This window comes from Anarhichas minor, unplaced genomic scaffold (genome assembly GCF_050575085.1).
Source record: "Anarhichas minor isolate MPS153535 unplaced genomic scaffold, ASM5057508v1 ptg000025l, whole genome shotgun sequence".
In the NCBI taxonomy this organism is placed as follows: domain Eukaryota; kingdom Metazoa; phylum Chordata; class Actinopteri; order Perciformes; family Anarhichadidae; genus Anarhichas; species Anarhichas minor.
The window spans coordinates 5,541,482-5,569,008 of NW_027466471.1; the positions used below are offsets into that span (position 1 = coordinate 5,541,482).

The 27,527-nt window shown below is 43.3% G+C and overlaps 1 protein-coding gene across 1 annotated transcript; it reads right to left on the reverse strand.

Annotated features, from left to right (window-relative positions):
* Positions 1-1,553: 1,553 nt before the first annotated feature.
* On the reverse strand, positions 1,554-12,592 carry septin5a (septin 5a). The gene is made up of 11 exons (XM_076099147.1): positions 12,518-12,592; positions 10,539-10,629; positions 10,336-10,422; positions 9,226-9,349; positions 8,965-9,099; positions 4,120-4,237; positions 3,926-4,027; positions 2,715-2,811; positions 2,491-2,626; positions 2,252-2,354; positions 1,554-1,616 (listed from the first exon to the last, which is right to left on the reverse strand). The coding sequence occupies exons 1-11, from the start codon at positions 12,590-12,592 to the stop codon at positions 1,554-1,556; spliced, it is 1,131 nt and encodes a 376-aa protein (XP_075955262.1).
* Positions 12,593-27,527: the final 14,935 nt, after the last annotated feature.

A 27,527-nucleotide genomic window follows, 5' to 3' on the forward strand; every position in this document is an offset into this window, starting at 1 on the left:
TTTTATTTGTCACACTTTTATAAACGGGGCTCAGCTCACAGCCTTCAGGCGAAAATATGTACTGTTCCTCAGCATCAGCACACACACACACACACACACATACATACATAAACAAGCACACACACATACACACATCTTCACGAGCAGAATGCAGAGACTCATTTCCAATGAGAGAGATTTAAAACAGAAGCATAGACACAGTATTCGCTCCTCATTGTTGATCTATTTTTACCGCAGTGGCAACAAAGCAAACTGGAGGTCATGATGCATTTGAACACGAGCGCAGGGCATCGGCTATAAAGCAGTAAAAAATAGGCCCAGAGCATTTAGCGGATATGATTAAAGAGCGCATGCTCACACGCGCACCCTGCTCTGCAGCAACCCTCTCGTTATGTCAAAGGCTCTCCATTCACAGTTAGCCACTGGTAATAAGTGCATTTTCAGCTCAGCCAGCACACATATATAAAAATGCTGGGAGAGAATATTTTGACTTGACATATGTGAAAATAATGTCACATGAAATTATTTGTGAGGATCAGAGAGCGAATCAACAAGAGCAAAAGTTGGCTTTAAATAAACAAAAGTAAAGTCACTGTGGATGAAAGAGAGTTTCATGGACGGATACCTGGAGGAAATGTCTTGATATACACACACATACACACAAACACACACACACACACACACACACACACACACACACACACACACACACACACACGCACACACACACACACACACACTCACAAACACATAGTAAAAAACAATATCCATCAAATCTTAACATTACCAACAACCTAAATCTCTTTACAAAACATCTGGTAGCACACATCATACCCTGTCAAAATATCCCCAAAAAGTTGAGCATTGCATTTATAAATTAGACACACTGAGTAGTAATTTAAATTACCGTATTTTCCGCACTATAAGGCGCACTTAAAAGCCTTTAATTTTCTCAAAAAACGACAGTGCGCCTTGTAATCCGGAGCGCCTTATATATGGATCAATTGGTTAATTGGTTGATCCATACTGGTTGTACACGGCGCTCTGTCAAAATGTTTCAGTACGACTGGTAAACTACAAAGCCGCACCGCGGTAAACACCGGTACTGTGCTTACTCCTAGTCCAACACCACTTGTGTGTATAAAGACCCCAAAATGGCACCTTTCAAGAGACACGCTTACGACGCTATTCTATTCTATGCGCTTTATAATCCGGTGCGCCCTATATATAAAAACAGTTCTAAAATAGGCCATTCATTGAAGGTGCGCCTTATAATCCGGTGCGCTTTATAGTGCGGAAAATACGGTATGCATTTATATTATATATGTTAAGACTGTTAAACCACAGCGAGGGGATCAAAGTGGGCAAACTGGAAAACGTCTCATACAAACAACCGTCCAGGCAGACAAACTATACAAAGCACCAAACTGAGGATAAATGTACAGCCAGAGTTGCCACTTGACACGTGAGACCCGTGTTGTCTGAAGGTCTCGCTGCCGTTCAGAGGAGAAACAGCAGGTGGCGCTGCAGACCAGCTCTGCTCCGGGGGACGATCACTGGTCTTTGTCGTGCATCTGCTGCTGCATCTTATTCAGCATCTCCTGCATCCTCTTCAACTGCAGACAGAGAGGACGTTTGGTTAAACTCCTGAAAACATCCTGAATCTGATGCTGGTGTGTGTCTAATCCTAAAATAGATTAAAGATCATGAAGACTCTGATTTAAAAGGTGAAAATCACTGCTGTGGATTTAAATATGTGGAGGGAAAACATATATTATATGGAGCTGACCAATAATTCAGAAATACTGGAAGTAAATACATGAATTCATTCAGGGTGTTACTGATGAAGAGTTGAAATGGGGAAAGTATGGTATTGTGTGTAAATGAACTGTATAAAATGTGTACATATACATGCAGGTTGTAGTAAGAAACGGACATGATGACTTAGTATATTTCTTTCTTTCTTTTTTAATAATAAATCATTGAACGACTTCAGACATTAAGTTCAAGTAAGATCCTTTTAGTCACACATGTGTTACTAGTTGGACCATTAAATGACTTTAAAGTTACATGAAATATTCTCTCAGTGGTGAATGTGCTTCATGCAATCGTTGCTCAGTGAAGTTAGCCACGATCTGAGACGGGGACATCGTACTAAACCTTCATCTCCAAAGATCTCTGACTCTTCTAGGATACATTCATGACAAATAAAAACAGAAATCAATACAAAACAGCAAAAGTTGCTTCTTACCTCTTCATCTTTCATTTTGATGAGTTTCTCGGTCTCAACATCTGGAGTGGACAGCGGCATGATGGGGATGGGACTCTCCATACGGTTGTCCTGAGCCAGTTTACTGAGAAGGACGAAGTGGAGGAAGAAGAAGAAGAAAAATAGGAGGAGGAGAGGTGAAGCAGACATCTGTACAAAAATCTGAAAACATCAGCAGATGTTTCCTAAACATTCTCTCTCTCTCTCCCGTCTTCACATACCTGGTCATCTCCTGGATGCACTGCGCTCTGTAGTTCTCGTAGTGGACGTCGCAGGTCACGTCTTTGAGGTCGTGCATGTGTGAACGAATCAGCATGTTCCTCAATTTCACAAAGTCACAGTGCGACTGGTTCTCCACTGAGGAAAGACAAACGTAGAACGAATGAATAATCCGACGTATACGACGTTCAAACTCTAATAACAGGCGGATGACGTCCAGACGTACCTTCAACGATTCCCCAGGGGTACAGTCTCCCTCTCACTCTCTGCCCTCGAGCCTCCACCACTGTGTTACTGCCGATCACAGCGAACGGGGTGCACTCCTGCACACAGAGACATGAAGGTGGCTTGTTGTTTTGTTTTTAACCCTGATCTATCCAGAGAAAGCTGCCTGAGCATGCTGGGCCCTGGTACACATTCACACAGGTAGACACATTCACAAAAACCCACTGAGCACCTTCAGAGGCAAGAATGTAATTGTTGAGACATGTAAAAATAAAAATAAACAGGTTGTTGTATAATTTTCTAACACAAATTTTTCAAGCCGATCAGCGGATTCATGTCACAAACCAAAAACTTTGCTGGTCTTACACTTTGTTTTGAGATCACTTAAAGGGTTTAAAGGTCACATAGATAAAGATTTAGAGGCAGATATCCAACATCTTGGCACATAAAACTATTATCTGGATGACTTGACATCCCTCAAGCAGGAAGTGACATCCTTTCACACATAGTTTTAGTCATCAGCAGAAGTGTCTGATTAGTTGATTCCAGTATTATTACTCAATATATTTATATCTGACTACTCTTAAAGGTGCAGTGTGGAGGATTGGGTGACTTCTCGCGGTGAGGTTGCAGATTGCCACTAACTGAAACTTCTCGTGTGCCAAGTGTAGAGGAGAACTATGGTGGCCAACATGAAAACGCGAATGACTATCTAGAGCCAGAGTTTGATTTGTCCTTTCTGGGCTACTGTAGAAAGATGGCTGCAGGCTCCGTGAAGAGAACCCACTTCATATGTAGATACAAACGTGTCTTTCTAAGGTAACGAAAACACAATGATTCTTATTTACAGGTGATTAAACAATTAAGAAAAGATGTTTAATAGTATTATATTTAATTTATGCCAATAGATCCTCCTTATTGCTACACACTGTCCCTTTAAGCCAACAAAATGAATAAATAAATATAGAAAATCCAAATAATAATATGAAGACAGACATTCCTTTTGGTGTCTCGTCAGTATTTTCTGAGAGAGGGCGTGTTGGGTGAACTCTAAAATCCTGGCATTGACCCCGAGTGAGACAACATGTTTTCCTGTAAACATATTACAAGTGAAATGACCCCAATCTGAGGCCAAAGTTACAGTTATTCCACTGACAGTGAACCAGTTCAATAACTGGACTCTGTCTCAGGTATCCGATTGCTCAGACTCACCTTCAGCTCTTTGTCAAGCTGTTTAAACTCTTCATCCTCATCAGAGTCACATTCGGGGAACTGGTACACTTTGATCCCAAACTTGTCTATTTCCTCTCGTATCTAAAGATGAATCAGATGAATGGTTACAGTGACCAACCTGCAGACGGTAAAACATGCTGAATTCACTGTGGAGCTGCACTTCTGGGACTCACTCTGTCTTTGAGCTTTTTGATCTCGTTGGGCGTGAGGCAGTCAGCTTTTGCGATGAGTGGAATTATGTTCACCTTTTCGTGCAGAGCCTTCATGAACTCGACGTCCACCGGACGCAGCCTGTGGAGGAGAAAACCCCGGAGTGAGAAGGAAGTAAAGTGATTGAATTTGTTGAAATTGTTTGAATGGACGACTCCATGCATAAAATACAAAGGTAGAAAAGGTGTTTCCTGCTCCGATCTCAGCCATATAAGAGTGAGATTAACACAAAAATACTGCTGGGTGTCCTTGGGGTACATCCCAAGTCTCTTAATTGCATCCCCGTTTCCTTCACTTGCGTCTTTTCCTTGCATCTTAGTCCCTCCCACCAGGTTTCTACCGACGTATTGCGTAATATTTATTACTTATTTGCATCTGTACGTTTTGAAATTCTGATTGTGACATAATTATTAAATAACCCAGAATATGATTATGGTGTTTTTTGCACACTGGAATTAATTCATTAGGCTCAATGTTTCGGGGGTAATTGAAATGATATAACTCATCAAACCCGACACTCAGGAATGATCAGCCTCACGTGACTGAATGAAATGATGATAAATGATGTTAAAAGTGTTTTAGTCTCTCCAGCTCTCTCTCACTTTAATTGTATCCGTAATAAAAGTTATTGAGGGAAATATTAAATCATGAAAGGACAAATCTTTCTAATAAATGAAAAAAGTTGTTTGTGGTTCTTTTGTTGTTCAGTCCTACAATGAACATTTATTTAAACCAGATGGTGAATCAGAAAACTAATCAAATATAAAACTAGAGTTTAATCTGTGATCTGTCTTCACTCTGGTATGAAACTCCAGTGAGATTAAGAAAAATCAGATCAGTCCGATCAGCTGCAGCGTCCAATCACATAACTGATGAACAATGAGGGGGCGTGTCGGCCGTTAAAACACTTCCTGGAAGTCTGTTCTCGTGGGTCCTCGCTCATGGCTCCTCGGAGATCCCTCCTCGCTCCTCGCTCCTCGTTCCTCAGAGCAGAAATAAGAGCTTTGGGATGGCCGTCAATATGGCGGCGCAGAACAACTTCTGGTTCAAGCGAGGAAATGACAATTAAGAGACTTGGGATGTACCCCGGGTGACACGTGATGGAGGACACCTGCTGTGACATCACTAAGTGGGGTGTGGCCAGAAAAGCATGCAGTCTTGGATGTCCATCCATCCATCCATTTTCCTCTGCTTATCCGGGGTCGGGTCGCGGTGGCAACAGGCCAAGCAGGCTGACCCAGACTTCCCTCTCACCGGCAACATGTTCCAGCTCATTCTGGGGGATCCCGAGGTGTTCCCAGGCCAGCTGGGAGATGTAATCCCTCCAGCGTGTTCTGGGTCTTCCCCGGGGTCTCTTCCCAGTTGGACGTGCCTGGAAAACCTCCAGTGGGAGGCATCCAGGAGGCATCCTAATTATATGCCCGAACCACCTCAGCTGACTCCTTTTGACGCGAAGGAGTAGCGGCTCGACTCCAAGCTCCCTCCTGATGACCGAGCTCCTTACCCTATCTCTAAGGCTGAGCCCGGCCACCCTACGGAGGAAGCTCATTTCGGCCGCTTGTAGCTGCGACCTTGTCCTTTCGGTCACGACCCAGAGTTCGTGACCATAGGTGAGGGTAGGAACGTAGACCGAGTGGTAAATTGAGAGCTTTGCCTTCCGGCTCAGCTCCCTCTTCACCAAGACGGTCCGGTGCAGCGCCTGCTTTACTCTCTCTCCGATCCGTCTGTCGATCTCCCGCTCCATCTTACCCTCACTCGTGAACAAGACCCCGAGATACTTGAACTCCTTCGCTTGAGGTAGGCACTCCGTCCCCACCTGGAGGGAGCAATCCACCGGTTTCCGGCAGAGCACCATGGCTTCAGATTTGGAGGTGCTAACTCTCATCCCCGCCGCTTCACACTCGGCTGCAAACCGCCCCAGTGAATGCTGGAGGTCACGATCCGAGGAGGCTAACAGGACCACATCTCGATCCCGAGACCCCCGAACCTGACGTTCTCCACCCCCCGGCTGCGCCTAGATATCCTGTCCATGAAAGTCACGAACAGGACCGGAGACAAAGGGCAGCCCTGGCGGAGGCCAACACCCACCGGGAACGTGTCTGACTTATTGCCGAGAATGCGGACACAGCTCCTACTGCAGTCGTACAGAGACCGGATCGCCCGTTGTAATGGGTCCGGCACCCCATACTCCCGCAGCACCCCCCACAAGAACCCCAGAGGGACCCGGTCGAAAGCCTTCTCCAAGTCCACAAAGCACATGTAGACTGGTTGGGCAAACTCCCAGAACCCCTCCAGTAGTCTTGCGAGGGTAAAGAGCTGGTCCACTGTTCCACGGCCGGGACGGAATCCGCATTGCTCCTCTTGAATCTGAGGTTCGACAAACGGTCGGAGCCTCCTTTCCAGCACCCTGGCATAAGCCTTCCCCGGGAGGCTGAGTAGTGTGATACCCCGGTAATTCGAGCACACTCTCTGGTCCCCCTTTTTGAAAATGGGAACCACCACCCCGGTCTGCCAGTCCATGGGCACTGATCCCGACCCCCATGCGACATTGAAGAGGCGTGTCAGCCAGGACAGCCCAACTATGTCCAGCGCTTTCAGCATCTCAGGGTGGATCTCATCCACCCCCGGCGCCTTGCCACCGAGGAGCTTTTTGACTACCTCAGCGGCCTCTGCCAGGGATATGGGTGAGCCTCCCCCTAGATCTTCAGGCGCTGCCTCCTCTGCAGAGGACATGTTGGTCGGGTTTAGGAGTTCCTCAAAGTGCTCTTTCCACCGCCCGACGATGTCCCCTGTCCGGGTCAGCAGTTCCCCCCCCTGCTGAGAACAGCCTGGGGTAAGCCCTGCTTTCCCTTCCTGAGTCGTCGGATGGTTTGCCAGAACCTCCTTGAGGCCAACCGAAAGTCCTTCTCCATGGCCTCCCCGAACTCCTCCCATGCCCGAGTTTTAGCATTCGCGACCACCGCAGCTGCAGCCCTTCTGGCCTGCCAGTACCTGTCAGCTGCTTCGGGAGACCCCTGGGCCAACCAGGCCTTGAAGGTCTCCTTCTTCAGCTTGACGGCTTCCCTCACCTCCGGTGTCCACCACCGGGTTCTCGGGTTGCCGCCACGACAGGCACCGATGACCTTTCGGCCACAGCTCCTAGCGGCCGCGTCCACAATAGAGGCTTTGAACATGGTCCATTCGGATTCCATGTCCCCAACCTCCCTCGGGATGTGTGAGAAGTCCTTCCGGAGGTGGGAGTTAAAGACCCCCCGGACAGGGTCCTCTGCCAGACGTTCCCAGTTCACCCTCACTACACGTTTGGGCTTGCCGGGTCTTTCCAACCGGTTCCCCTGCCATCTGATCCAACTCACCACCAGGTGGTGATCAGTTGACAGCTCTGCTCCTCTCTTCACCTGAGTGTCCAAGACATACGGCCGCAAATCAAATGATACGATTACAAAGTCGATCATTGATCTCCGGCCTAAGGTGTTCTGGTACCAGGTACACTTATGAGCCACCTTATGTTCGAACATGGTGTTCGTTATGGCCAAACCATGGCACGCACAGAAGTCCAATAACAAAACACCATTTGGGTTCAGATCGGGCAAGCCGTTCCTCCCAATCACCCCCCGCCAGGTTTCTCCATCATTGCCCACGTGAGCGTTGAAGTCCCCCAGGAGAACTATGGAGTCGGTAGGCGGCGCCCTTTCCAGGACCCCTCCCACCGACTCCAAGAAGGCCGGATACTCTGAACTGCTGTTTGGTGCATAAGCACAAACCACAGTCAGAGCCTTGCTCCCCGCAACCCGTAGGTGCATGGAGGCGACCCTCTCGTTCTCCGGGGAGAACTCCAACACTCGTGAGTATCCCCTCTCCCGCCCGGCGCCTCTCACCCTGGGCAACTCCGGAAAAGGACAAAGTCCAACCCCTCTCCAGGAGCTTGGTTCCAGAGCCAGCGCTGTGTGTGGAGGTGAGTCCAACTATATCTAGCTGGTACCGCTCCACCTCCTGCACCAGCTCTGGCTCTTTCCCCGCTAGCGAGGTGACGTTCCACGTCCCTAGAGCTAGTCTATGCTGCCGGCGATCGGCTCGCCCAGGCCTCCCGCCTGACCCGCCGCCTGGTCTGCATTGCACCCGACCCCAATGCTTATCCCTGCGGGTGGTGGGTCCACAGGGTGGCTGCTCCATGCTGTTTATTTGGGCTGAGCCCGACCGGGCCCCATGGGCGAAGGCCCGGCCACCAGACGCTCGCCGACGAGCTCCCCTCCTGGGTCTGGCTCCGGGAGGGTGCCCCGGTTTCCCTGGTCCGGGCGAGGTGACTGAAGTCCGTGGGCTGCTTTTCATTGGGGTCGTTTTGAACCGCTCTTAGTCTGGGCTCTCCCCTGAGACTTGTTTGCCTTGGGAGACCCTACCAGGGGCTAATGCCCCAGACAACATAGCTCCCAGTATCACTGAGCCACTCAAACTCCTCCACCACGTTAAGGTGGCGATTCGCGGAGGAGCAGTCTTGGATGTTTTAAGAGAAAAAAAATTCTGATGATTTTCTCAGATTTCTGATTTCTTCTTAAGAAAAACTATGAAGCTCTTACTTTGATTTTCAGTAATGGCCAAAACTCTGAACACTTTTCCTTTTGTGCCCCCTTTATATGGGATCATCTTTGCATTCATTTAGTTTTTCCATGTACATTTTCTCATTTGGTTTCCCTTTTCTCCAAAGCTTTCCTGTATGTGCTGAAACAAACTCTTTATCTTGCTTTGGAGGGGAACACATCCGAAGAAACACACCATAAGTGTGTGTGTGTGTGTGTGTGTGTGTGTGTAATTACCCGTGCCCAAATGGAGGGATGAAGTAGAGGCAGCAGTGGACTCGGTTGTCCTGGATGTTCTTTCTGTTCAGCCCGCTCTCATCCCTGAAGTACTGCTCAAACTGCTGATCTATGTAGTCTGTGATCGGCTTCCAGCTAAGACACACACACGCACACACACACACGCACCACAGACTACATTAGCAGCTCCTCCGGGCACTGTGAATTCAAGCGAGCAGGCTGAATAGGGCACACGTCAGACCAGCAGGTCTTCCAGCTCACCACTCGTTGTTGTTGACGGCGTCTCCGAACCCCGGCGTGTCGACGATGGTCAGCTTGAGCTTGACCCCTTTCTCCTCGATATCGACAGTGTGTTTGATGATCTCCACGGTTTGGTTGATGCGCTCTGCAAAGCATCGACACAGAGAGGCAGACGGTGACGGGGAGCAAACGAGGTGAAGCGGCTGAAAGAGCAGGTCGGGGATGAAGTGGAACAAAACGGTTGATGGTGCAAAATGAGCCCTGATGGAGTAATTCAGATTCTTTAAATTGTCTTTCTGTGCCTTCAGCAATGGTGGCATGATTGATGGGCATCATCATTGATGGACACTGTGGACATTGAGGTAATGAATATATACTTTAATTGTTTTAAAAGGTTACATAATCGCCTAAAACAGCTGGGCAGTGTAGATTTTAGCTAACATTACTCAAACGGGAATAAATAGTGTATTTTCTTGGGGACTATTTTCAGCGGGGGATTGATACCTCAGAAACACACCCTATTATATTGCATATCTATGAATAAAGAAACGTTACACCGACATTCACAATGGATTGGCCACAGATTTGAATTAGTATTTACTCAGACATTTCTCTCGCTTGTGCAACCTGATTTCGTAAATAACTAGTTTGAAACAAGCTAGAAGTTGCAACGAACAAGAACAGGAGGAACTTAGTGACGGATTAACAACTAGCTGGTGAAACGGCGTCTATATCGACTTGAGTATTTACAGTAGCAGGACGGTGTAGGTTGGGCTTGCCTCAGAATAAACTACAGTGTTCATGTTCATCGAAATGAAGGAACATGTCATCGGTGCAACGGTGAGCTTTATATATGACACGGAGGAAGAAGTTAAATTAGGTTTTATTAAGCTACACAGACAAGAGGCTACCTATTAGTAAGGTCAAGGTTCAACATCACCAGACCTCTCTTTTAACTGTGCAACAGTAGATGGTCTGCTGCACTAAATGGTGCCAGTTCAATTAGGACATTTACAAACTAAACTGGACTTCTTCAACGTAGCTGTGTGACGACCGTTGTCCAGTTTAAATAAATACCAGAGCCATGCGTTCATTATGACTGATACACAGATATAAATAATAGAGACCCACCTTCAGCATTCAGTAACTTCCTGTCTTTGTAGAGGTCTGTGAGGAAGAGGCTGTTGACCAGAGTGGATTTTCCCATACCAGACTCTCCTGCACAGACAGACAGAAGGTCACAATGTGTAAACTATGATGCCCTTTTTTTTTAGGAGCATTATACAAGTCCAGTCAGTTTTCTGTCATGTTTGTGTCTTCGGCTACAAACTCACCTGCCACCATCAGCGTGAAGTCGAAACCTTTCTTCACTGACTTCCTGTGGACCTGGTTGGGCAGAGTTGCGAAACCCACATACTGCTTCTCCTGGGACAGAAAAAGAAAGGACACAAAGAAGAAGAAGAAGAACACGGCATGTATTAGTCCATGCTTTGAGAAAGAAAGTGTCAACAACGTTGGGCTACAAATAATGGTTGTTTTTATTATAAATGTTTCTGACAATCATTGTAGAGCTGAAACAATTCAGTCGATGGACAGGAAAATAAACTTGCAGCTGTTTTGATAATTGATGAATTGTTTCAGTCATTTTTCAAACAAAAATGTTAAATATTCTCTGGCTGCAGCTTCTCATTTGTGAAGATTTGTTGCTTTTCTCTATATTATGTGATAGTTAATTGACTATCTTTAGGTTTTGGACAAGACATTTGAGGAAATTGCTGTTTTTCACAATCTTCTGACATTTTAGGGCAAACATGTAATCCATTACTAGAAAAACAATACTCACTAATAATCTAGTAATGAAAATATGAGTTAATTGCAGCCAAATCATCGTGATAAATCAATTGGTAAATCAAATGGCTGTTTAACATTGCTGAAGCCCAAAGTGATGTCTTCAAATGTCTTCATGCTTGTTTTGTTCGACAATGAGTCTAAAGCCAAACATATTTAGTTCACCATCACAAAAGAACAGTGATGGAAGGTAACAAAGTACATTTACTTCATGTAAGTACTGCATTTAAGTTACATTTTAAGGGATTTTTTCTGCTACTTTAGTTTAGGATAAGATGATTATACTTCATGTCCCTTTATATCCCTAAACTGTGTAATGTGTTAATATTATATGCATTATTCTGAAATGGGCCATTCTGCAAAATTAGTACTTTTACTTTTGGTACTTTAAGTAAACACTTCTCACTGAGTATTTCCACACTGTGTTATTACCATTTTTATTTCAGTAAAAGACTGAGTACTTCTTCCACCACTGCAAACGACAAACAAAAGTAGCAAATCACTACATTTCAGAAACTAGAATTGGAGATTATTTGTCTTCTATTTGCTTGAAAAATAGTTGAAACGATTAACTGGTTATCAAGAAAGTTACTTATTCATTTTCCAGCTCTCCGATAAAACACCAGAAGCCAGCCGCTTTAAAATAAATGAAAGCAGACAATAAATAACTGTGAGAGTGCTCAGAGGGGTTTCTAATGTAAAAACAAAACGTTTCTGGTAGCGTCCGGTGCAATAAAAAAGGACCACAACAGACAGGCGGCGTCTATAACACAGAAAATCTACAACTCCATGGAAAAAACATGTGCGCAGCATTCCTTTTGTGAGCAGCTGAGAATAAACCAGCGCCTCAGATTTTCCACAGAAACGCACAAAGAGAGCCACGGGATACCAGTCGCCCCCACTGTGGCGCACAGTAGCTCTACTAGTCCTGCAGGGATTTCTCTGCTGCATCTGGCAGAACGTCATCTTCACCCGACAGCACGCAGATATGAATACACACTGCACAGACAGAAGCTACATTCAGCAGACCTGAAAAGCTCTTTTCTGTCACTCTGCAAACACGCCAGCCAGACAAACAGTCAGAGTCCTTATAAGCTGTCATAACATGTCACGGGCATTTCCGATGGCCCCCTCGGGTGAGGATTGCATACACACACACACACACACACACACACACACACACACACACATAAAAAAACACAGGCAGTGCAACCAGTGCATGGCAGACACACTTGTCTTAAATCCAGAAGAGAGAGAATGAGGAAATCTGTACAGAAAAGAAAAATCATCTCAGCAGTGAATCTGTCACTGGAGCTCTCACACACCTTCACAGAAAAGATGTCAAAGGATGCTGGCAGTGAGTCCACAGGTGTAATCCTGAACCCTGTCTTTATTTTTCATGGTATTTAGAAAAATGTTCCACTCTTTTTTATCTATTTCCACCCCCAGAAATCCAACTTTTTACCTTCTGCCTGGCTGTTCTCACTCGTGGGCACAGCAGCCGTTCCACCAGTTTTTCTTGCAGCATGATGGCATCCATCCCAAACCGCTCCGACACTGACGGACAAAAATAGCTACGGGTCTCAGACAAATTGAAAAACAGCCCAGCAGGGAGGGGGGAAAAAAAAAGTAAAGCCTCGAGACCTTGATGAACTCGTCCCTCGCTCCGTGTCGGCTCCCCAAGTTGTCGCTAACACATCTCTTTCCTGTTTGTGCTCTATAAATGTGTGCCCTCCTACTTTCCTTCTCTTGATTCCCTTTCTTTCCTTTTCATTTCTTTCTTTCCTCTGCCCCGCAGCGGTCCGACTCTCCCTGTTCAGACAGGTACGGAGGAATTCTCTCAGAGAGAGAGAGGTAGACGGAGAGAGGGAGAGAAAGAGAGAGAGAGAGAGAGAGAGAGAGGTGGCAATTTGAGGGAGGAAACAAGGGAGGGATGGAAGAAGCGAGCGTCTAAAAGAAACTCATTCATTCAGTCCGTATTCCCTCCCCCCCAGCACCGACAGTTGAAAAATAAAACTCTATACACTGAGAGAAGTCACCACGGAAGGCAGAGAGAGAAGGAACAGACAAGAAAGTTTAGATGCAAAGAAAAAAAACTTGCTTGAACTTGACAGTGACAAAAGACTGCAGAACAGATACAGAAAAATACATAAACATTGCAAGTACAAGCCTGTGGAGTGAGGTTATCAAGATAAACATGTCAATCCATGTGTTACTTCACTGCTCCTGTGTGTGTGTGCGTGTGTGTGTGTGTGTGTGTGTGTGTGTGTGTGTGTGTACGTGTGTTTGCTGAACAGAGGCTGCTCAGCATCATCTAGACCAGTGCTTTGTAAAATTATTTTTATTTATGTATCACCACTTTTAAAACCTCTTAAGCTCGGGCCCTATTTGTAGGCCTCTGCTCGAAAATGGCATACCCATCCTAAAGTGACTATAGTTCTGTAACTACAAGGTCTATTTCAATAATTTTTGATGCTATAATCAGATCACAACACTTGTGAGATTGTTCAGATGGGTAATATTGTGTATATGTTGCTGGTTAATATAGTAATGAAGACATTACACAGCTCAAATTGAAAATAATCAGGTTCGCCTGAAAAAAAAAAGCACTTTTATTGATATGTTTTTGAAATAATGCAGATATCTCCCTAAAAACTCTCCCAAATCATAGCACAACCGATCAGTAGTTGCTGAATAAAGGTTAAAGTGGGATAAAGTGAAGAATAAGAGGCTTTAGTAGAGAGCGGTCAAGCGAGGTCATCATTTTCGAACCAGCTGTTGCAGCTCTTACATTGTACTTTTATATACTATATAACTATATATTTCACTTTTTTTTATCACTCATATTATTCAATACATCCAAATACAGATGTTTGGAATCATTTTGAGATTCCTATCGATTTCAGTCAATAAGCCCTCCTTCGATGCGTCAGAGTCTCAGGAAGGCGTGTGTCGAATTTGGTGTTGATTGACAGAAGTTTGAGCCAGTAAAGTTGCAAGAAGTGCCGCGTCTCCCCGAGCATAAATTTCCGCTCGCCAGAAGTCTGACCGCTCGCCCAAGCTGGATTGACCGCTCTTATTCTGGAAACAGCTCGGAAGTAAACAAGATGCAGTTGGCAACAATGATTCCGGCTTTGGACCAGATAATCTGCGACTTTATTGTACACATTTTTCATAAAACGTGACCAATAACCCACGATTTCTTTCAGGGAAGGGCAGTGCCATCTTACCGTTCTCCACTCACAGCTTTGTACTGCTTCCACGGAGAGAAAAACCGAAGATATTTATCCGTTTGGCCACGAGTGCTAATGCTATAAAATGCATTGCAATGCTAGGTAGCCGCTAGCATCAGGGTGCAAATATTGATTTGCGGTACTCATAACGGCGATTTCTGGTCAGGATTTCATGCTTTTATGCCACATTTTCTAGATGCTTATATTAGTGATCTATAGTTGTGTTTGGAGTGTGTAAAAAGTGACTTATATGATAGTGTTGCCCATACGTTGCTGTTTAATCCGGGAAAAAAACTGTACCAATCCACAATATTACCGAAGAATAAGGCTATTTTACGAACATGATTTTCAGGGGTGCTGAGCCAGAGAGCCCCCAAATTTGGGGGCGTCGTGCTTAAGAGGTAGATGCGGTGGGAGAAGTAAGAGCTTTTACTTAAGTGAAACAATACAATGTGAAAATACTCCATTTCAATAAAAATCACTTAAATCAAACTACAGAAGTGTTGACAGCAACATGCACTTAAAGAATCAAAGTAAAAGTACTTGTTCTGCAGACAAATGGCCCCTGTGACTGATGGGTCAATTGTTAATAATGATGGGGCACTTTTAAAAACGTTGTATAGAGTTAGGGCCCCTCCGGAGGGTCAAACAATTATTTTTAATGAAACCGTCTGAGAAGTTTAGAGATGAAATGTCTCTTTGTTGGAACCGTTTACAACTCATAAACATCTGAAATGTGACATGGTGTCACAACTGGACTTTTTAAAAAGGTCGGGAGCGACTACATTGTGTGTTGTTTTTTAATTTATTCTGAAGAATATAAAGCAAACAATAGAAATACTCAATTTAAGTACAAGTACCTCTAAATTGTACTACATGCTAAGCTAAGCTAACCAGCTTCTGGCTGTCGCCTTAACTTTACTTTACAGACTTGTGAGTGGCATCAATCTTCTCATCTGACTCTCGGTAAGAACACAAATGAACATATTTCCCCAAATGTCAAACTATACCATTAATATTGATGTTAGTTCACGTATGTCACATGTTGTACATCAATCAATCGATTGGTGTTATTGAGTTGTTAAAACTAATTCCTACAGCAGGTATCCACGATGCCTTATTTTTAAAACTAAAAACGTGACGGAAGCTCTGGTCTAGACTGTAATGAAAAGGATGTAAAGGAGATCAGTCACCATGTCATCTGTCTGTGAGTGTGTGTGTGTGTGTGTGTGTGTGTGTGTGTGTGTGTGTGTGTGTGTGTGTGTGTAGAGGTGAAGGAGGTACATTTCATGGCAGAGGCTGCAGCCGATTGCTTCCAGATGTGACGGCGGTGTGTGTGTGTGTGTGTGGGTGTGTCTGGCTCAAACATGATGTTGGCCGCAGAGCTTAAATGCTCTTTGAAATAAAAGACCTTTTTTTTCTCTCTCTCTCTCTCTTCTTTTCTTTCCCCCAAAGTGGGCACACCCGGCAGCGATGCCACGTACAGGATGTGATGATCCTACTCCACGCCACCAGAGGGCGACAAAGGCATCAACGCAGATAAAGAGTTTATGGTTTTGAGCCGACTGATGCCTCCTGAAAGGGGAAAGAAACCGTCTCATCCACGGTGGTAGTGCTAATGTAAACATCAGCAGAGATGCGAGATGAAGAGTTCAGGTCCTTGTAGACATGAAAGTGATAGTGTGTGTGTGGATGGAGGGGGGGGGGGGGGTCAATCGCAATAGAAGAAAAGAACAGATGTCATAAAATGGAGTTACAAAAGCCCCCCCGGATACACCCCACAACACTTTCAGTCTTTCTCAGTGGCCAGCTGTCCCTTCCACTCACCAGCGAGACGAACTAATCTGATCTCCAGTCACACCTTCTTTGTTACTTGCAACTTCAACACAATGTTCAATTAAACATCTCCCATTACTAAGTGAAGCCCAAAAAGATAGGTCTCCCTCCAGACCCTTAACATAATATTGTTGTGGCTCACTCTCAGGTGAACACACGCACGGGGCTCGAGTTCAAAGTTATGGTACCAAATGGAATAAGAGACTATTTCGATCACAGAGTTGGATTATAAACTGGAGATAGAAATGAGCCTGGTGACAGGCGTAAACTAATGGAGGCGTCATTCTCTCATCTCGTTTTTGTTTTGCCGTGTTTTATCAGCTAAAAGTACCAGATTAACCAAATTAATTATTGGCGATTTTTGTTTTTTCTGAGATGAAATGGAGATTTTCATAAAGTCACTAACGAAACAGCAAAAAATTGACATCAATAGTTCTGTAATCATCCAAATATCCACGTTAAATATGATAAAATAAATCAAAACGGAGGAAGCATTTCAGATATTTGGATTATCTGTTCCAAACCATTCATCTTTCATTAATATATTTTTTAATACACACAAGTTTCCCCCTTTCGTCTTACTTTCACTTTATCATCTCCTCACTCTTGTGAAATGGAAAAAACGAAAACAAAATACACAACGAACTGCTCATCAGTCAAACAATTGAAATATCAATAAATGATGCAGATCCACCGCAGTCTATCACTGCCTGAACAGCTGGATCCGGATCTTAAGTAAGAAAAAGACAAACTCGTTATTGCTGATTTGGAGTGACTAAGTTGTCAAAGTTGCTACTCGGGTTGGTTGCAAAGTCCCTCTCTGGCCTCTTCCAGCTGATCAAACACAGGTTAATACAAGGTAGAGTGAACGGCAGGTGCAGAGGGACGTTAAGGACAAACATGAGTCACGACTAATGACAGGAAGCAGAGCAGTAGGCTGTGAGGGAGGGCCGTAAAAAAACATCTTCAAACTCTCTTGTTGTCTTTGGCTTTCACATGATCCTATATCTGGTCATTTTGTGATTCGTTCATTTTGTGAGCACATTTTTAGACATTTGTCTCGTCCGTCGCATCTATTCTCTCTCCATTCTTTCTCCTACTACTGCAACTACTGCTGCAAGTATTCAAACGTGGATTGTTTAGCCTATAAACTCATCAACCGTCTAAACCCTAAAAAACGTTTAATTTTCACTTATTTAGACACCAGAGAATATTTGGCAATTTATTATGATTACCAGATTTTCACAATTGCTGCGGATCAACTTTCTGTCCATCGACTTCACAAATAATTGTCTGGATGCACATGCAATGCTTTGAAAAGTGCATTTTTAAATAAAGATTACTGACTAAATTGTACTGAACCACTTGTTTTGTTGTTTAAACAAACCTCTTACTTCAGTCTGCACTAACTGACTGTCATTTGGACAACGTTGTGTTTGAAGAGATGTGGAAGATTTCCAGGATCCTCATGTGGACAAAGTATGATCTCCGACATTGTTTTTTCCGGTATTTTTTTACTTACTGTCAGAGTACTATTTCAGTGTATGAATGCACCATGCCTCTGTCTGTCCGTTTATTTGTCAGCCCGTCAACATGTTGGACGGTCCTGCAGAGGCAGAGATCCAGAGATCAGCCACTCAGTCTGCAGGCAGCACTCAGCTTCTTCCTCTCAGTCAAACAAAGTCTTTAAACGACTCTCAAAAGGCCCAGCAGTCAACTCCACTGCCAGAGCGCGCACACACACACACACACACACACACACACACACACACAAATTTAAAACCTAATCCAAATAAGTCCGGTCCAACAGTGCCAGGCCCTCTCAAGAGGCTACAGTAATGAGATCACAACACAGAAGTCGACTTTTAAATCTTAACTGATCCTGAAACATCACATTACAATTCAAACTGCAGGATCACTCCAGATGTATCCACTGGATGACGTGTTGGCACACCATAATGTAAGTGAGTGTCCATGGTGACGTGTCTTATTTTGTGCAGGCCCGTGTGCAAAGGAGGTCGAGAAAATCCTCCTCATGAAGAAGTGTCAATGCATGGCTTAAAACTTCAAAACAAAAAGTACAAAAGTAGCTGTTTGGAAAACTGCGTTGATTTTAAAAAGTTACAAATTTATCTCCGAAACCTTTTAACATGGCGACATCTGCCAGCCAATCCCTCTCCAATATAGTGACTATTCAGTATGAGGCTTTTCTTAAAGGGGAATTCCAAGAAGTCGGGTTGCATTGTTGGTAATGTAGGCGGCAGGTTGACGAGGAAAAAGCATGTATGGAGTAAAAAAAAAAGAAAAAGACGATATCTCTGATTTATTTTCAAACTGTCCATCGTTATTCCGACTATGTTACAGTAGTGCAATATTAGATATGTGGAGAGCCTGTCATTACAAGTAGAGAACATAGTTCATAGTCAGTCAATATGTATCGAGAGGTTTGCTAACATTACAGCTATTGTTGACACCAGACCAAAATAGTCGATGGCAGCAAACCTCCTCAGTGTATTGAATTAGGCATTATATTGCTGATCAATTTAACTTTTTGTCTTTCAGAGGAAATGTGTTATTTCTTTATTTTTCTTCAAAACTTTAAAGATATATTTTATAAGATAAAAATACTATTTCAATTTCCCATGTTATAGCATGACAGTAAGCTGTGTGAAAGAGGAATTACTGGTGGTCAAAAAAGTACACCTTCATGAAAAATCTAATTCAGTACTTTCCACCTCTGCTCCAACCAGTGCAGACTTGCAAAGATTTTAAAATTGAGTCGCCTGTCGAATCGCGGCGATAACTGGGATTAAAATGGTGTGACGTGTTCCCGGGCTTAAAAGCACCAAACAACTGGCCTGTGATGCGGCAGTGAAGAGCGGTGACCTTTACTGATGACTTCTCTGCATCTCCCAGGCGTCCAGCTGACACTTTCACACCATTAACCCTGGCTGCTTCGCCCTAAATTTGTTTTCTTTCCCACCAGCGAGCAAGGCGAGAGAGGGTAAGGGGGAGAGATAAGGGGAGATATAGGAGAGGGGTGAGGGGCGTTCGCGACAGAAGGAGAGGGGTCCAAAAAACACTCAGGGCTTTGCATCTCCTTGGAGATGCACTCGGCTCTTTAACATGCTAATCTGACAGCATGTAATTGCTCAGGCAACAATGAAACCGAAGGACTCTCGGCCATCGCAGCCCAGTTTTAGCATCCACTTCTCAATGACAATGGACACTTGTGGGAGCATGACTGTAACCTGGAGTGGTATTATAAACATGTATCCCTGAGCATTTAGCAGAGGGATCCAAACGGCCGAATGTTTTCATGAAAGAATGTTCTTTTTTTGGGAGATTGGAAGTTGTGTAAAACAAAAATGGAGGACACCAACTTCTGATGAGGCAAACTGAGATGTATTGAAACCACTAACAAGTATTATCTGTATGTATCTTATCTCTCTGTGCCATAGACCTCCTCTGTTGTCCAAAAAAACTCACTAGAGCACCAAATGTGTATCAATCTGCAGCTGGAAATAGTCCCCAACCAAAGCACAATTCATTCCCGGTTGAGTAACGTTTGTTAAAAACTAAAGCGTCCAGATGTTTTAGGAAATGAAACTACAGATTGGTGACCTGGTCTGTCTCCAGTAGGATCCAGTGGGCTGAATGTGGAGGTCATATTGGGGGATGAACCAACACATTGTTGGTTTTGGTCTTTTCATGTGGTTTTTGTTGACAAAAAGAAATATAGATGTCAAAATAATTAAACTTAAACTTAAGGTCCATTTACTTTAATGATGTTGTGCCCTTAAAACACTTCTCATCCATGTTGCGTAAACGTTGAGCTGAACGTGGATGAGAAGTTGCTGCTAGAATTAAGAAAAAGTCTGAGCATCTATAATTCCATGACAACTGAGCAAACTCAACATGCTGTTGAAGACCATGTGATACGGTCAAATGCACAGGTGGGTCTTCAGTTTTGAGGTAAAGTTGCGTAAAACCAAACTTACCTCATCCTTTAATGGGAATTAAATTCAACATTTTTGTATTTAATAGTCAAAAATTAAGTGTGTGATTGATTAAAGTATAATTCAGATTTTGTGCAGTCAATCACACAGAGAGCGGTTATGAAATAATCTTAATTCTCTCCATTCCTTTCATCGGATTACTGCTCAGACTCCTGATCCCCATTTCCAAAGAACTTGTAATCCCAAACTTATCAGGGCCGAAAAAATACTTGTAAAGATTTTTTCAAAGAATCTCTCTATATGGGTCAACCTCCGGTGACTTTCTAAAAGCTTCCTGAAAGGCACAGCCGTGGAATGAGCTCTGCACACTGCAGTGCTACGTACAAAGCCCTGAGGAACAAAAAAAAAAAAAAAAGGAGGTGAGCTGCTTCAGGTACAGGACACAAAACACACACACATGCGGTACCTGATCTGCACGCATGTTTGCGGCATGACAAAATGAAAGAATGTGCTTGTGAACACACCGCGGGGCAATAAAAACAAAAAAACACACTCCTAAGAAAACTTGTCGAGGCAGAAACTCACACACACACAAAGATGACAGGGGCTGCTTTGTCCCACGTGACTCTTAGTCTTATTTTAGTGTCTTCATACGTTCTCGACTGCGATAAAACCCGCTGAACTTTTTTTTTAAATTGGAGTGAAGATCTCAAAAATCTCACGTTCATTTGGGGGAAAAAGTGTATAAAATGATGCACAAGACATTGAGAATAAGTTGAAGCCATAAAGATGTCTTGGGGTTTCAATATTTCACTCTGTAAACATTTTCACTCTGTAAACACTATTCGATCGATTGATTGAATAGTTATCACTCTCTCCTTCTCCTCTTACAACGTTTCTGTTCTGCTGAAAAGCCGAGATCTACAGGGGGTTCAAATCCCCCCCTCACACACAAACACCCACCCTGAGGTATACGCCTATTCCTGCTCTGCAGCTGGTCCACACTGGGAGCTGGTGAGGGGCCCATCTGTGGCAGCGAGAGTGTGTGGGGAGGGTGCAGCAATGGAGATAGAGAGTGAGGAGGAAGAGGAGGAGGAGGAGGAGGAGAGTCGAGTGTATGTGAAGTGAAGTGACACACATGCTCGGACGCAAATGCAACTGATGCTGTTCGCTGCTGCGGGGAACCATTTCTGTTGCCAGAAAAAATGGTAAATACTAAGAAGTGAGGTAATAAACGAGCAAGAATTATACAGACCAAATTGTGCTCTTCAATTTTGGGTTGCCAAGTAGTAAAAAAAAATACAAAGATCTTACTGTCTGCAAAGTCATAAATAATCAAATTATTGATGAAGTCATAAATAATGTAAAAAGGGCTTCTCACTTTCTGAGGCAACAGCAAAAGTTGATAATTCATCTGTAATTGTAAATGTTAATAATAAGGAGTTATAATTATGTCTTAAATTGTGAGTGTTAATATGTTGCTAATATGCACACTTTTCCAGAAGGTCAGAGGTCAACTAGATGAGCAAAAGAGCTACAAAGACAGAGAACGCATCCCTCTAAATAAGGATGAAAACCAGCCGGAGATTTTCCACAACCTGGTGTTTTTCTTATCAATAACAATAATGGATCTATAAATTGTTTACAGCTTAAAGACCCTTCATAAATGGTGCCTTATTAAAACGTGGTACCCTTAAATCTTAAACAATCCCTTTTTCTTTGCAATCTGTATAACAAACGACACCATTTCGTCTTTGAGGGTCAATGCAGATTGGAAAAATGTCACCAAAAAAAGAGAGAAAAAGCAGAAGTAACAACAGAAGATGGATCCCTCTTCCAGGACAGATAGACAAGTGAAGTATAGAAATATCACATTCTTCATAGTGCTACTGTTACATGATGTAAACACGCCATTTTTATTTTATTACATTGTATATATTGTGCATTTTCCACACTTAATATTTTTTAATTTTTTTTTAATTTTATTGTGTAACCCTGTTTGCTGCTGCCATAGACAAATTTCCCCTTGGGGATGAATAAAGTACGATTCTATTCTATTCTATTCATTACCCCGTAAGTATCACTTGTGGCTACAGTGACTGTTATTCAGTAAAGGTTACATTGACTCACTATAAGTAAATAAAGTTATACGACATAGAACATTAAGTAAATACTAAGTGTATTTGTGACTTTGTTTATCTTAATTCTCACACCAAAATCCGGGGTTGACCTTGTTGTACCATCTTCTTTAGATGATTATATTGAGCACTGGAAATATCTGAAAGTGGAGTCACATCATTTAGATTTGGTCAGGCAGGAAAGGATGTTTTTAAAGGTGCCCAAATAATTCTGGATGTGGTTCGTACTTCATTTGATCCGAGTGTGCTTCACTACATCAGGGTGACACATCTCAGCTAACTGTTGATAATAAAACTGACATGGTTGTTTTTTCTCTCTTCTGTTTCTGATCTGTGAGGAAAAAAACAACAACTGTTCAGCGAATATCCACCCACACGCGGAATAATCACAGCACAGGATTGTGGGTAGGTCAGATGGTGTCGAGCCTCTCACTATCAGAGAAATGATGTAAACGGATTTAAAAATAAATCTGTTGCCTGGCAACGTAATATCACAGCAAAGGAAGCGACGGGGAACGTTTAGGGCGATGTGAGGGAGAGTGACACGGAAGGAGGAAGAGGAGTAGGGGAGGGGTACGTTGTAAAAATATTGATTTAGGATTGATTATCTTTCAGCGGTTATGATCTCAGCATTCACGGAGCACTATTAGTTTTCTTTTAGTCCTCCTCCGCAGCCTGGATTATCCAGCGATATGCAGGTCAGGTGCAGTATGTGGGAGTGAAGAGCGGCTGAAAGCCAAGTGGCAAAACTCACAAGGTGTAAAAAAAAACCTGTAGTAATCTAAAAACTGAGCATGAGTGAATCACTACACATTTAGGAGTGGATTTATGACAGATTGATTGTAATTTGAGGTTGTTATCTCCGCCAGGCGAAGCCTGAGGAGATTATGTGTTCAGCCATTATGTGTGTGCATCTGTCTGTCTGTCCACGGCTAATCTCACATACTACTGGATCCATCAGCCTTATATCCATCAGCTCATCTATGACTGTATGCTCAAGGACGTCTCGTGGTAACAGCGAGTCACACTTAAAAGATATATATTTCATTGAGTGACTCCTCACTAATCTTAACCGGCTGGTGGGGACCACAAGTGACCAACCACTGCATCCGTTTGGACTCTTGTTTCCGCTACGGATTGCAAATTGTTCCTCTCTGGATTTGCATGTTAAGGTGGGACAATTGTATGTATAATGATGGCTTAGCAAATGACAAACTGAACTGAGTGCTGTTTGCAACGGAGCGCGTCTTCTCATGACGGTAGGAGGAGAGAGCTAGTTAGCTGTCAGCGGCCGGCGGGCAGCAATACAGCAGGACTGACAGTTTCTGTTCAGAGGATGCGTTAAACAGTCAACATGAAGCGTCACACAGTGAACTCTAGTTTAGCTCCACGGACGTGGTGCAGGCAGTCGCATATACAGTACAAAACCGTATCTGTTGAGCGAGATGTGTAAGATCTGATATGCTTGCGGTCTAGACTGCAGGCGATCGTGGTTTGGATTCACACAATCAAATGTTAAAAAAGTGGAAGTTGCAGACACACACAGCGGAGATCTACGCTCTTCTCTATAAACCACATCACTCTGCAAGAATCATACTAATCCAGGTTTTCTAGCAATCCACTCATAAACTTGTGTGTGTGTGTGTGTGTGTGTGTGTGTGCGCACGTGTGTGTGTTGCGTTGGTGGTGACACCACGTGATCGCAATAATTTCAGCTATTGGCTTTGGTGAAGGCAAATCTGTCTGACCTGACCAGCTTCTATCTGCCAGCAGGGAGGACAGAGGGCAACCAGGAGGCAGAATACAGGACAAATATGAAGATGGGAAGCATTTCTGTTGCCCGAGAAAATGCTGAATAGTACAGAGTGAAGAAACAAATGTGCAAGACTTAGGGACCAAATTGTTAAAAGTGTTCGTCATTTACAAGCAGATCTCCGTATAGAACAATTCCTCTGAGAATCACCTTACAACACATTACATCACAGTCGTTTAGCAGACACTTTTGTGCAAAGCAACTTATATGTTTTACCCAAATACCACCAGTGGGCCTATGTACATTTACCCAAATATGCAAGTACAATTTTCAGGTATTTGTACTGTACTTGAATAGAATTAATTATATTTGGTATTGGGGATGGGGCGACTGTGGCTAAGATAGCAGGGCCATCCTTCAAGGTTCGATCCCCGGCTCTGGCTCTGTCGCATGTCGAAGTGTCCTTGAGCATCACTTAACCCCAAAATTGCTCCCGTAGCTGTGCCTACAGTGTAGAAATGTGATAGAATCTGAATTGTAAGTCGCTTTGGATAAAAGCGTCTGCTAAATGACTGTAATGTAATGTATTTTCTGCCACTTTGTACCTCTACTACTACGTGTATTTTACAGCTATTGTTACGACTTACTTTGTCGATATAATTCACAATTTTATGATAATAATATAAATCTCTCTGAAGGCCTGGTCACCTAAAGGATTAAGGTTCACCATGTAATCTCAGTGTCCCCAGTTCGAGTTCATGTTGCATGTTCTCTCTTTTATTTCTGGTCATTTCTCTGCTGTATGTTATATTTAAAAAAGGGTCACAAAAAGCTTTAAAAATGTAAAAATAATATCATGTAATAAAGGTTTGATTCTGCATTATAAGTACTTTTACTTTTGATACTTAAAGTGCATTTCATTAATATTATTTTCACATAAGTGTCATTACGAATGCAGGAATTTGACTAATGACGGAGTATTTTTTGCTGAGAGGTGTCTCTAATATTTAGTCTATGCTTTTATGTCAACAAGAATACACTTAACAGCACTAAAACTGTTTTTGACAAAAAGCGCAAACATGGACATTATGACCTCCATAAAGGAATGATTTTTTTCAGTACTGTTGTATTAAACCGTCTTATTAGTTCGGTGTCCCTCATAAACTGGCAGCTAGAGGATAAATTGTTACGCAGTAGCCGATTGACATATTAAAGATGTGTTGTAGTTGAGTATTTGGCTGTGACACCTATGCATTATTTCCAGCTTTAAGGTTGTCACTTTTCCTCTTTTCTATCTCTAGCTCTCTTTTGGTGCTTCACTGATGGATACTATTTTTAATCCATCAACAGTCAGGTTCCATGAATCACCCATGCACACTCAGCACATGCAAATGCTGTCATCAGCCACTATATGCAAAGAGGAAGAGGGGGGAGGATGAGGAAGACCTGGGGGGGGGGGGGGGGGGGTCATCAGAGATGCGACCTCCCCCTTGCAGGCTCGTGTGGCGGCTGTGTTTCTGAGCTGAACAATGGCTAGGAAAGGGTTTCACTAAAGGCAGCGACTGTAATCACGAGTCGTGCGGATGTAACGTTGATAATTAGGCCGGTCCAATCGGTCGACTGAATGACCGATACTCGCCGATGATTCTGGCAAAGAGAGGAGAGGAGAGGAGAGGAGGAGAGGAAGGGATGCTGCCTTTTGGGTACCATGTTGGCTGCTCGCCTTGACGCCGGCCTGCTCCACATATGAGTCTAAAAATGAACACACACACACTCCACCGCCTGTCCGTCTGTTGATCCCAGATCAGCCTGTGATGGCATGGATGCCCTCGGAGCATCATGCGTTTATAAAACGCGCACATCGGCAACAAAAAAATTTGTGATCCGAAACGTAAATATTGCCGATGCTGCTGTCTGAAACCGAGGCCGTTCAGCGCGAGGCTGTATTGTGACAACGCACCATATGGGGGGGAAATGAATTATCACCAGCGCTTAAATAAATACATAAAAAAGGATGTCACTAACCTCTGTGCCATCCTCTATTGGCCGTTACAGGATGGATGAGGAGGAGGAGGCGCAGGTGCAGGGATGCGGAGCGACGCCCAGGGAGACAGAAACATGAAGATGTCAGTCACCGCGTTGATTCTCAATAAAACACACTGCTGTAAATTAAATTAAATTAAAAAACATAAACGCTCACCTGTTTTAACCGGGATGCGGCTCTTGTACCGGATGTTGGCCGTCATGTTGTCCGCTCTCCTCCCTCGATTTCACCGAAGCGACGGCTCTGAGAAAGCGGCCCCCACGCCTCGCCTCCAAAGCCCCGGACGGACAGCAGGAGGGCGGGCCGAAGATGACGGATGAAAGCTCCTCCTCCTCCTCCTCCACACAGACTCAGCCAATCACGCTGCAGAGTTTCCCTACAAGCAGAGTGAACGCACAAGATGCCACGAGGAGGGTTTAGGGTCCAGACCAACCTCACTGACATCCATCTAATTCTACACATTGTGTACATATCACTTCTCTCCGGTGTCTAGTCAGAGATTTTAGTTTTTTGGAAACTCGGCATAAAGGGTCGCAGTGTTCATTTGTTTTAGAAATAAATACTTGACAATCTGTCCCCCAAAATCATAATATTAATACCAATGAGATATTTTACAAGCAATCAAAGGTGAACATTCTACAAATCATTGGACCAGCCATAGACAACATCAGGTTCTGCCCGATAAACCTACAGCTTCAACACTTGGCCTCCCTTTATCCGAGGGTTTCTATTTGACTTTATAACATCCCGAAGAAGACTTTGCTATAACCTACCAAATGAACTAATGTTGATTATATTTAGCTGACTAAGGCCCACAACTCCTCGAGATGAATTAAAGTAAAACATCTTGAACCTCTCTTTACTTGAGAACATTCCTGCCCACTGCAATAAGACTCTACAATAAATCACCTCGAACCAAATCATTCACAAGACTATAACACCGCTACACTGTTGTTTGGTTAATCTTTACACTACTGTTTAGTTAGTTAATTAATATTATTCTATTTCATTGTATATTGTGCTTTTTTATATTCCAATTTTTTACTCTTTTATTTTTATTGTTTATATTGTGTATTTTTATACTTAATATATATATATATATTTTTTCTTTACTCTTACTTTGATTGCTTAAATATATTTTTGTTGCTGTAGCGAACAAAGTTCCCCTTGCGGGAAGAATAAAGTATCTATCTATCTAAGTACAAGTGTGAAGTCGAGTTGAAGCTCGGGTTCCTTCAACTGTTTCACTCAATTACGAGTTCACACTGGGTCTTAGCATCAGCAATAAAAAAAAAAGTCTTTAGACATACATATAAATAATTTGATGATAAAACGTATTGCACCATTTTTCTAAAATGTGTCAAGTCAAAAACACTAGAAACAAAAGAACTGAAGAAAGCAAGACGCATATCAGCGAGGATTATATAAAGGTCAGAAGACTTTCTACTGTCAACTAATAACCGCTAAACATGTCAAGTCATTCAAAAGTCACACATGTCAACTCTCTTTTTG

What these genes read in the sequence shown, in the direction of transcription:
- septin5a (XM_076099147.1), bottom strand. Translation starts at nt 12,592, where the DNA reads ATGGATGCCATCATGCTGCAAGAAAAACTGGTGGAACGGCTGCTGTGC. An exon ending in ATCCCTCCATTTGGGCACGG is followed by an intron (nt 4,238 to 8,964) that starts GTAATTACACAC and finishes TCTCCTCCACAG; the next exon opens with GCTGCGTCCGGTGGACGTCG. An exon ending in TCAAAATGAAAGATGAAGAG is followed by an intron (nt 1,617 to 2,251) that starts GTAAGAAGCAAC and finishes CTCTGTCTGCAG; the next exon opens with TTGAAGAGGATGCAGGAGAT.